This window comes from Antennarius striatus, chromosome 18 (genome assembly GCF_040054535.1).
Source record: "Antennarius striatus isolate MH-2024 chromosome 18, ASM4005453v1, whole genome shotgun sequence".
Taxonomy (NCBI): domain Eukaryota; kingdom Metazoa; phylum Chordata; class Actinopteri; order Lophiiformes; family Antennariidae; genus Antennarius; species Antennarius striatus.
The window spans coordinates 3,763,844-3,774,330 of NC_090793.1; the positions used below are offsets into that span (position 1 = coordinate 3,763,844).

A 10,487-nucleotide genomic window follows, 5' to 3' on the forward strand; every position below is an offset into this window, starting at 1 on the left:
GTCCATTGTCCATGTGACACATGACTTCGTCCTCTACTCCAGGGTGGTATGCAAACTGCAAGGGGTCCAGCCTTGTAGGTATGTAGGTGGGGTGAGCAAACGGGAGGGAGGTGTGAGTCGGTGATTGTTATGTAGTTTTAGATACCTGGGTGGTGGTGGATCGTGTTGATCGTCTCCTGCAGAGGTGTGAAGTGGTCCCGGTCAGAACTGGAAAAGATGCGACTCCATGTGGTTTGTGCCGTTCACACGGCTCACACATCTCAGATCTGATTCCATTTTCATCTGCAGAAGTACTTGACCCTTGACCTGGGCCTCCTTCTTATATTTTTTAATATACTTGATTAGAATATGACCTACTGTATGGTCACGACTGAAAGGACAAGATCCCGGATACAAGCAGATGAAATGTGTTTCCTCCTCCTAGGAGGAGGCCTCGGGGAAGACCTAGGACACGCTGGAGGGACTATGTCTCTCAGCTGGCCTGGGAACGCCTCAGGATCCCCCACAAAAGAGCTGGAAGAGGTGTCTGGGTAGAGGGAGGAATCTGAGACTGTTGCTTCTCTGACTTCAGATAAACGGTTGAAGACAGATGGATGCATAGATATTAAACTGACATTCCATGATTGTTTTACTGCAGTTGGTTCATTTTATCACCTTAATTATGCAGATATGTTCAAGTCACACCTTTTTTTTTTTTTTTTTTTGGAGGGGGTCGAGACAATTGCAAAAGTAAGAATGAAGATAAGAGATAAGCAACACGCATTAGCATTCATCTTCTGAACTTTGAGATGTAATTTTTTTTTTTTTAAAGTTTTGTATACTTTAGTAATCCCTGAAGTGAAATTAAGAGCACATTGTATGGATTTGAAATATCAGGTCATGAAATGTTTAAGGTAGCTATTAGCTATTACAAAATAAGTGACTGAACAGATCATAGATATGGGAATAAACTCAAAATACTTTAACAGATTGAGGAATCCCCAGGCAGTTTATCAACACACAGACATGAACTGAACCCAGCGGACGAACCAGAGTCCACACTCATTTAGTCCAGGAGTCCCTTTATTGCACAATAACCCTACTTTCCAGGGATGCAGCAGGAAGACTACAAGTACACAAAATACTTTTAGTGTGCTGCATATACTGATTGACATCTTTTGCACCTTTACAGAGCACCAGCATGATGCATCTGTATTTCTCTATCAGGTAAAAACTGGTAGTCTTGCGATTCGGAACACTTGGCAACTCCTCTATTTAAAACGTAGCATCTCTTGCGATGTAAAGACAACTACTGCTCACTGCTAGGTCGCTCAATTAATGAATGGTGCATTTACAAGTGGAGCAGGGCCGCTAGCTAATGCACTTTTATGCCAAAGTAGAGATGTCGTCCAATTAGAACGTGGTAAACACATTTGCACATCTTCAACACTATTTCCTTTATACGTTACGCCGCTTTGCCGTTTGACGGCTGCGGGGAAGTGTTAACACACATATATACGACCGAGTTCACTGACGCCCCCCCTCCCCGCGCCCCCCGTGATGAGTGTGATAAATAGGTGATTGGCTTTGGCCGTTTTTCTAAACAGGACAATGATTTGATTTGCATCGTTCAGACAGCGAAAAAATAAAGAAGCTTTATCAGGTGATGTTGTCGTTGGGATTATAGACTAGACTGTTGCCCCCGGGGTAATCTGTCAATCATGTTTTGTTTTTTTTTAGATCTGTATTCTCTGCCGGGCTACTGGACGCCCATTGTTCAAAAACAGCTAAATACATTGTGAAGGGGTATGGGGGGGGGGGTTATAGGTAGTGAATATGTTTCATATTATACTGTAGTAGCATGCTGAATCATTTATATCCTGCTACAATTGCTTGTGTCTTAGTATTTCATACGTTTGTGTCACAGGCGTACAGTTCTTGGCTGGTCGGTCCGTCGTCCATGTATTCATGTCATTGACATCCCATCACTGGCTATCCTGTGAACACTCTGCGTTTCAACATTAACTATGACTCCGGAATGAGTTCTTGCCAGAACCACTTTTTTGTTGTTGTTGTTGTTGTGGTCAGCCAACACCGTAGTAGTTCACATCAAGTGCTTCGAAAAAAAAGAAAACGGGAGGGGAGAGTAGCTCTCTCCTCGTAGAATGGTCCATATCAAGTGCAAAAGTTCATTAATATGATTAAGTTTGTTTTTTGTTTTTTTTAAAGAGTGTTTCAGTGGGTGTTATTTGAAATATTCCTCTGCACTCATACGATGGTCTCGTCAGTCATTTTCTTGGTCAACTTGGTTGGCACAGAACGCTGGGTGGTGTGTGCCCCCTTCATGTCGGGCATGAGCAGGCGCACTTTCTGATTGGTCCTCCTCCACTCCGAGTACAACTGACAGTGATACCGAAACGACACCTACGAAGACAAAGATGACAGACACGTTTTTACCAGACAGATATTTGAGACTGTGTCGAAGGGCAAGAACAAAATGCTGATTCAGCTGCTGTGTGGGGGGGGGGTAAACTTTCAAAGTTTAATTTCTGATGATTATTATGTCGACACTCCGAGGATAAGATTTTAGTGAAAGGATTCAGATTGAAAAATATATTCCATTTTTTAAAGAACATGATCCAATTAGGTAAATGTATTTTATTTTCAAGAGTTAAAACAGGTTTATTTTTACTATTGTCAGTGAGTTATGATCCACATTTGTGCATTAATCGAAATGAGTGCTCTGCGCCAGAGATTATCAGTTTATATGTGCTGTCTTGTCATTTCCTCACACAATCATATAACTCCAATTTTGCCATGATGAAACGAAACCATCACAACGACTCGTTTGATTAAGAGAATATACAAAAATGGTGAACTATAATGTCAAGAAAAGCATTTTCCAGTCATTTCCAATTATGGTAAAAAGTAAAAACGTAGATGTTAATTTTCTATACCTCCGTCACACCGAGGATTTGCTTTTTGCATTACAGTAATCCCTTGTTTATTCGCGCTTCAAGATGCACGGCTTCACTACAGCGAGGATTTTTAGGAGGTAGTCACGTGATACCGTACGCACATACTATTGGCTGACAGCATCCGTGTGTGCGCTGCGTTCCGAGACTCATGGAACGCAGCACACATCCGTGTTTGAAAGAAATACTTTTCTTTGATATAAAAGTGTTTTAAACAGTCTATAAAAGTGTGGGAAAAGGTTAATACAGATAGAAGGTGGTTTAATGTCAGTATGGGGAGGGTTCATAAACGTTTAAATTAATATAAATGACATAAAAATAAATAGTTTGTCGCTATATCGCAGACTTTCGTTTTTCACATGTGGTCCTGGAACGTATTAACCGCGAGTAACAAGAAATTACTGTATTTGTTCCAAAGTTAAGTAAATAAAAGCACATTTATCCAAATTCTAACAACATTTCAGGATACACATGGAGTGCTATTATTATTTACCAGTGTCCAGAGGATGTAGATGGTGAAGAGGGCGATGGTGAGCGCGATCAGGCCGACAGCTTCAAGTCTGCTCTTCAGCTGCAGGTGGTCCTGGGCCCCCCTCAGACACAGCCAGCCGGAGATGGCAGCCAGGGGCGTGATGAGAAGGAAGCAGGCCATGTCGCACAGGAGCGTGCGCTTTTCACTACGAGGCCCCGGGTCCTTCAACCACTGCGGACGAGCAGAATGAAGAATAAGTCTACAGCCTCCTATGTGACAGCTTGATGTATTTAAGAAAGTATAACTTCAAATACAACCCTTGATGTGGATAATAGATATTAAAAGCTGTTGCCTGTATTTTTGCATCTATTTTTTCCTGTGTAGTTACTATTTAATTATTTGTTCCATTTACTGTAGGTTTCCCTGTTTATCTGCCAGTGAGTCATTCCATCACATTAAAATAAAAGAATTAATGAAAACCAACACCTTAATATAAGAACATGTCAAATGAGAGACTTCAATTACAACTTGAAGGCCAAAAGGAAAAAAAATCTGAACTAGTCACATTCATTTCCACATATATTCTTTTTGTCTTTGCAGAAGAAACGCTCTAACCTGTGTGAGTGGCTGTGGTCGTCGTTCGATAGTAAATTCTGTGTGACACAGTTCACAGTAGCTTGTGTTGGAGGAGGACAGCCACTTCTCCAGGCAGCTTTTGTGCACTTTACCCAGAGTACCAGTGCAGTCGCAAGGTGAGAGCAGCGTCTCGCCTCCAGCTCCCTCGTGACAAATCCGACACATGCCCACATCACTGCGGAGCAGAGAAGTTGACAATGTGATGACAAATGAAAGACTAGAGTAATTACAGTGTCATTGCAGCCCCCCCCTTTTACCTCTGCAAGCTCACTGCTTTGACAACTGTGGACAGTGGACGGCCATCTTTAGCTGTAACCTTGGCAATGTATTGGGCCTGTGTGGTAGAATCAGACTCTTCTGAATCCTTGGAGGCATCAGATTCAGCACTCCCAGTGTAATCACAAAGGGAACCAGGTAGGTGACAGCATCCTGACGAAGTCATGGCTCAGCTGATGGTGATCGTAACGATAATGTTGGCAGTGTGACCAGAAGAGAGTCTGATCCACAGACCTAATGTCTGACACCTCTGGTCTCCTCCTACGTCCAGGTACAGAGGAAATGACTGGTAGATTATGACCGGGTAATAAACAGGAGACAAAGAATAGTTGACCTGAAATGACAACATAAATAAACATGGTGTTATTTTTACTTTTACAAATGTTTCTTCATGAGTTAAATGTCAACTGCATACAAGAGAAGACGACACAATAAAGAAGGCAAAATACACACATGAGAGTAATCCAAGTGTCAAAATGCCTGAGAGCTTTTTGCTGGACATAAACAGGACACACAACCAAATAAAACTCTCAAATCAAGACTCAAAAGTACTAAATTAACAAACCTGTCCATCAGAACAAAGGTGTGTTGTGAGTTCATGTACAGTAATACTTGAGTCATGCAGAAAACACTCAAGATGGAAGAGTCAAAAAATGTCAAATATGTCCAGCTGCAGGGAAATCTGCTAAAGTGCATCTATAAAACGAGTGAGCCTTAAACTTAGATGATTTAATAGAATTAATTCACAGCTTTGGAGTGATACGTGTTTAGGCCATAAGGATTCTGGTGGACATTTGAGGACAATCCGTATTAAAACTACAATACCTGAACCTCCACGGTGATGCTTTGACCACTAGAAACGTTTCATACATTTCAGACGATAACGTAAAAACACACCTAACTTGTCATTACAGGTGATCTTAGAATTATTTTCATCATATTATAAATCTAGACATTAGATTTCTCAGTTGTTTGCGCTGCAGCTGTAAATACGTGTATTTTATCGGCTATAGCTGATTGTTAGGTGAATTCAAGATCGATATCATGTTGTTTAAAATGACCTGGTTTCAAAAAGAAATCCACGTGAAGTAGCGGAACTGTTAGATGATGTTAATATTTGAAACGTTTTACAAAACAAATCTGTTAAAAGAGGATTAAAAACACACGCTAGCATAAAGCTACTCACCCGATGGCCTCCGTTTTCTCGCTCGGCCTCGGCCCTGCGCTAACCACACACAGGCTAGCTGAGCGCACCGGACAGTCCTAGCTACGATTTATGACATTGATATCCATGCTAAAGCTGGTGACGTGGGGGGATACAGACGACGACCACATACGCGACGTCCTTCCCATGGCGTTCATTATATCTCCCGTGGATGATTTCGTTTGGAAAAGTGAGAAAATTTTGCTATCTTTACCCGGAGAACTACACAAGGCTAAATTAGCTAACAGGCTAGCATCGGGCAAGCCTACCTTAGCATCCCCTCAGCTCAGCTGTGCACTGGTCATGTGACCCTGTTGGGGCCTTCAATGTCATTAAGCATGTTGTAAAATACAACACTTTAAAAGGAAACACATACAGTACATCTAGTGTACTGTTGGTGCTCTTCTATCGCCCTTTTATATATGTTGCTAGGACGTCAGCGAACATTCGAGTAAGACACAAATACAGATAAAGTTACGCATATACGGTTTAGTTTTTCTAGGAAGTTATTTTAAACATCGGATAGTCGAAGAAAATATTGGAACACAAAAAGTCAGCGCCAAAAAACCCCAAAACAAACAAAAACAAAACAAAACAGAAAAAAGCTATTCCCATCATTTTAATGTATTTTCAAACGACAGATATTCCAGTTCCGATCGCTTGGGTTTATAATATACGAGGTAACTTGAATGCAGCATGTGCGTACAAAAATACAGTACCACAATAAAACAACGTGTAATTTCAGTCTGTCTGGCTGCACTGTGTCAAATATTTACAAGATTTTTTTTCATTATTGTTTTTTATATGTGTTTCAACGAGAAGACCTGTATTGAAGTGTTCCAACAAGAAAACACCTTTAATAGGGCAGATAGTCATAACAACTCATAACCACTAAATTGCGACATTTATCCCCTCAGTGTCCCAGAGAAGGCAGCATAGGTCATGATCGTCGTTTACAGACATCGCCCTCAGGTTGATAGAATCTAATAAGGGCCCATTGTTAACCAGAGGTGGGTAGAGTAGCCAAAAATTGTAGTCAAGTAAGAGTACTGTTTCTTTAGAATAATAGGACTCAAGTGAAAGTAAAAAGTGTAGTCACCCTGTGTTACTTGAATAAGAATAAAAAGTGATAAGTAAAAACTACTTGAGTACTGAGTACCTGCTGAGTAACTTCCTTTTTTTTTGATCAGTACATCAAATAATGCACATGTACAGTATATATATATAATAAATATACAGTATATGGCAGCAAAGAGCGAAACCATGACTCAGGATCTGATATAGAACTCATTGTTCTCACCTTCATTTATTGACATCTCATTTGTTTTCTGTAACCGACCACTCAGTGTAGGGTCACAGGGGGCCAGAGCCAATCCCAGCTGACATAAAGAGAAAGTCGTAAGTTCAGCTGAAAAACAATTCCTGTACATTTATGTTTATTTGCTTAGAAGGAACGCTTGATTAAACGTAGTATTAGAGAGGTACACATGGATGTAGAGCTCAAAGGGCTAATGTGACACCAGAGGGTTAGGAATCTGTGACCCGGCAGCCTGATGTGTCTTTTCCTTTTTCGATGGGGGTCTCGTGGGACTTTAACAACTGATGTAGCCGGGTACTCTGCCAAACCATCATGAACTGCCCCACTGCAGCTATAGTTCACAAAATATATTACAAACATGCCTTGAATGACATGCTTGTCTCAAAATGACATTAACATACTGCTAGATATAAATCTCCAGGGGCCCAGGCCTGCCTGACTATCATTTGTCTTCTTGAAGGTAATAGAATTGTGTTTCTGTTTCTGCACATTTACTTGCAAACTGCGAGAAAGCAAAAGGAAAATTATTCCTTTGTTGCTTCAGAGGACCCAACAGCTCAGACAGCTGTATTTCAGCTCAGAACTGAAGCTTAGTTCTAGCAATGTATCATTAAATTATCATTGTCTGTTTGAAGGCAGTGGAACACAGGCTGAAAGTGTTAAGGAACAAAGATCAGAGCGCAAGAATAAGAGAAGAAATGCGTGGAGAAACAAAAAAAACCCAAAAAAACCTGCTTGTAAGAAAAGAGATTAGGAAAAGAAGGCGACGGGCTGAAAAGGTGGAAACGGACAAGATTGAAGCAGTAGATGTAACTGATATGAGGATGATGGTGAAAAAAGAACCAGAGGGCAGAAGAACACTGATAAGCAGTAAAATTAGAAAGGCTTAAAATAAATGAAAGTAAAAACACAGACATCGATGTTAGAATAAAAGATGCGTCAGATGCAGCAAGAAGAAAAAGGAAAATTAGAGATGCAATATTATGATTGACGGCTATCTTTATGAGTAGAATCTCCAGCAGTATGAACAGATATCAGACTTTGCTTTCACAATTAGTTTAAACATTTTGAAACACTATACTGAGATTTAAATACTGTACTCTTTATTGATTGTTTTTTGAATTTTAAAATTTTTTATATACTAATTTGATCTCCGAAGGGAAATAAAGATGGGTAAGCGAACACTCTATAAAGGCCATACCTTCACAATAATTATTTTAACATGTAAAAACTTAATTACACAAACTGTAACCAGTCTTAATGTTGTGACTTGGATACTTTTCCTTCAACTGTATAAGGTGATCGGTAATCTCTGTCTGCACAAGACGTAACACAATTAACAAGCCGTGTTACTGATGCCACACAATGATTATAGAAAAAGAATAACATTAATTTAATTTTAATTTCCTTTGTTTTGTGTCTTAATTTTTAATCATTTGCACAAAATCTTTTTCAGAACCTAATTGATTTTTCCAGATGTTATTCCTCTGGATGTTTTCCTGTCATATTTATTCAGTCAATTTATAGCTCTTACAACACCTTATAGAGAACTTTACATAGGAATGCATGATTAGCCATTTGTGGATTCTTACTTTCATGTACAGTATGTTAGACGTCAGTGTTAAGTTATGGACTGAAGGCTCCGATGGAAATCCCTGGTGGTCTAGTGGTTAGGATTCGGCGCTCTCACCGCCGCGGCCCGGGTTCGATTCCCGGTCAGGGAACATAGCTTTTGCAGTGCAACATGAACATCCCATTGACTCAAATTTCACATCAAGTTAAAATGACTCAGCAAATATCAGGCTAAGTGAACAGTCTACTCTGATGTCAGACTTCATGTCATCTTTTCTTCATTCCTGTTGGCGTCACCTGCAATGTTTCTTCTGTCTTTTCTCCACATCTCTGTGAACTTCTGAGCAGAAAACGAACCCACTATGTATTTATGCTCATGGTGACGTTCACCAACATTGTGAGTGAAGACAATGGAGGTCAAGTTGAAAGTTAGTGCCAGCAATGTGGACTATAGACTACCAGTAAGAGTTCTTCAATACACCTTACAGTGACACTTGGACAAGTCATCAGTGATGAACCTGAGTTCGTTGGGTGTTTCGGGTTCACACAAACACTGTAATTGTCAGCGTTTGTGTCTTCATCCGTTTGTCCGTCCTTCCGTCCATTTGTCCGTCCTTTTGCCTGTCTGTCCGTCTGTTAGTCCACCAAATATCTTCACAACCATTGCAGATAAAAAGATGAAACAAAAAGCACATTACTTGGCCGGCAAAGGGGATGAAAATGAGATGATGACCTTGACCTTTAGAAAACTAGGTCAAATTTAAACTTTTCTACACTCAAGAACCGGATAAGATAGGAAGACGAGAGAGAAGGCCAGTGTGAGTAAGACCAGCTTTGATCTGTGAAAGTGGGTCAGAGCACTAGCTTTGATCTTTGACCTACGCAGGTAGGTCAGGGTGAAATTTTGAATTCAGGGGTGTAGCGGGATGTTGCAGTCTGTGACTGCATTGGTTCTAGTTATGTGTTGTCTTAATGTCCTGTTATTGTTTCTGGTAAGAGTTAGAGAAAAGTAATTTAGTAATTAGAGTAGTAATGACATTTAAAAGACCTCAAACTACCTTGTAGTTTGCCCATCACAGTCGATGGTTGAGGCCATCGACTGTGATGGTTGTTGAGACTTTAAATTTTATCATGGTCCCTTGTGGTTACAAAATTTCAAATTTATACAGTTACAAACTTTAAAATTAAAAAAGAAAAGCTTACAGTAGATAATAAGTGAAGTTCTTGAGAGACTATCGGAGAACGCCGTATAACCCACTTCAAGGATTTGTGTTTGAAACCATATTTAGAGAGTATCTTAACCGTCTCCCTTTAAAAGCAATGGCCACCATAAGAAGATCAGACCATTTGGAAGACTTGCTATCTCTCTTACATGCAGAGAACTAAGCACACCACCCCCACCGAGGACCTAGAGCCCCCCAGGCACAAACCCAGCCAACATGCCAACATTGTCCACGCCACCACAGAACAGGGATCCACCCCCAAACCCCCCCCCAACCCCCAACCTTCAGTGGATAAATTAGCAGTGTGGTGTTTACATTGCCGACAAGTTAGCATTTTTTAACTCATTGGCTGCCAGACATTTTCAGAGCAGAGTTCCCCAGACTGCCAGCATTTTGGAGCATTTTGGTTGATTTTTCAAGGCCCTGTTGAGTTCTATGACTAAATTCACAGTGAAACTATCAAAAGAAAGTGTAGACCCTCTTCCTTCATCAGCCAAAAATTGTTCCTAGTCTTTTGTATTCTTTAGTAATTGGCAGTAGAGCATGGGGTGGTTTTTTAGTGAAAACAGGGACAAACCAGGTTTTTGTGCAAAAGTCAGTCGTGAGAGTGTTGCCAAGGCGGTGAGCCAGGAGAAAATGGAGGGTAGGTGCTGTGCATGTTCACACTACTGTAACATGCACATGGCGCAGGTCTGCATTGCTCAGCCATGTGTTCTGATGCAACACTGTTGTTGTTATAATGATGTTCATGTGTACACGTTCAATGATGAATGGTTGTCCCTATGATGTAAAGCTCTCACTCATTACCCACCGTCTCCCCTGTTAGTTGAAG

The 10,487-nt window shown here is 40.6% G+C and overlaps 1 protein-coding gene and 1 non-coding gene across 2 annotated transcripts; one reads left to right on the forward strand and one right to left on the reverse strand.

The window, feature by feature from the left end:
- Nucleotides 1-401: 401 nt before the first annotated feature.
- LOC137612210 (E3 ubiquitin-protein ligase MARCHF2-like) lies at nt 402-5,822 on the reverse strand. Its single transcript, XM_068340622.1, has 5 exons — nt 5,525-5,822; nt 4,320-4,672; nt 4,042-4,237; nt 3,448-3,657; nt 402-2,403 (listed from the first exon to the last, which is right to left on the reverse strand). Exons 2-5 carry the CDS (start codon nt 4,502-4,504, stop codon nt 2,248-2,250), a joined length of 747 nt encoding a protein of 248 aa, XP_068196723.1. The 5' UTR covers nt 4,505-4,672; nt 5,525-5,822; the 3' UTR covers nt 402-2,247.
- Nucleotides 5,823-8,512: 2,690 nt separating this feature from the next.
- trnae-cuc (transfer RNA glutamic acid (anticodon CUC)) lies at nt 8,513-8,584 on the forward strand. The gene has a single exon. It is a non-coding gene; the product is annotated as a tRNA-Glu (tRNA).
- The last annotated feature ends 1,903 nt before the right edge of the window (nt 8,585-10,487 follow it).

Coding starts and splice junctions, on each gene's coding strand:
- LOC137612210 (XM_068340622.1), bottom strand. CDS start 4,504: ATGACTTCGTCAGGATGCTGTCACCTACCTGGTTCCCTTTGTGATTAC. Junction 3,658..4,041: donor GACCACAGCCACTCACACAG/GTTAGAGCGTTT, acceptor GCTCGTCCGCAG/TGGTTGAAGGACCCGGGGCC. Junction 2,404..3,447: donor TCTACATCCTCTGGACACTG/GTAAATAATAAT, acceptor TTGTCTTCGTAG/GTGTCGTTTCGGTATCACTG.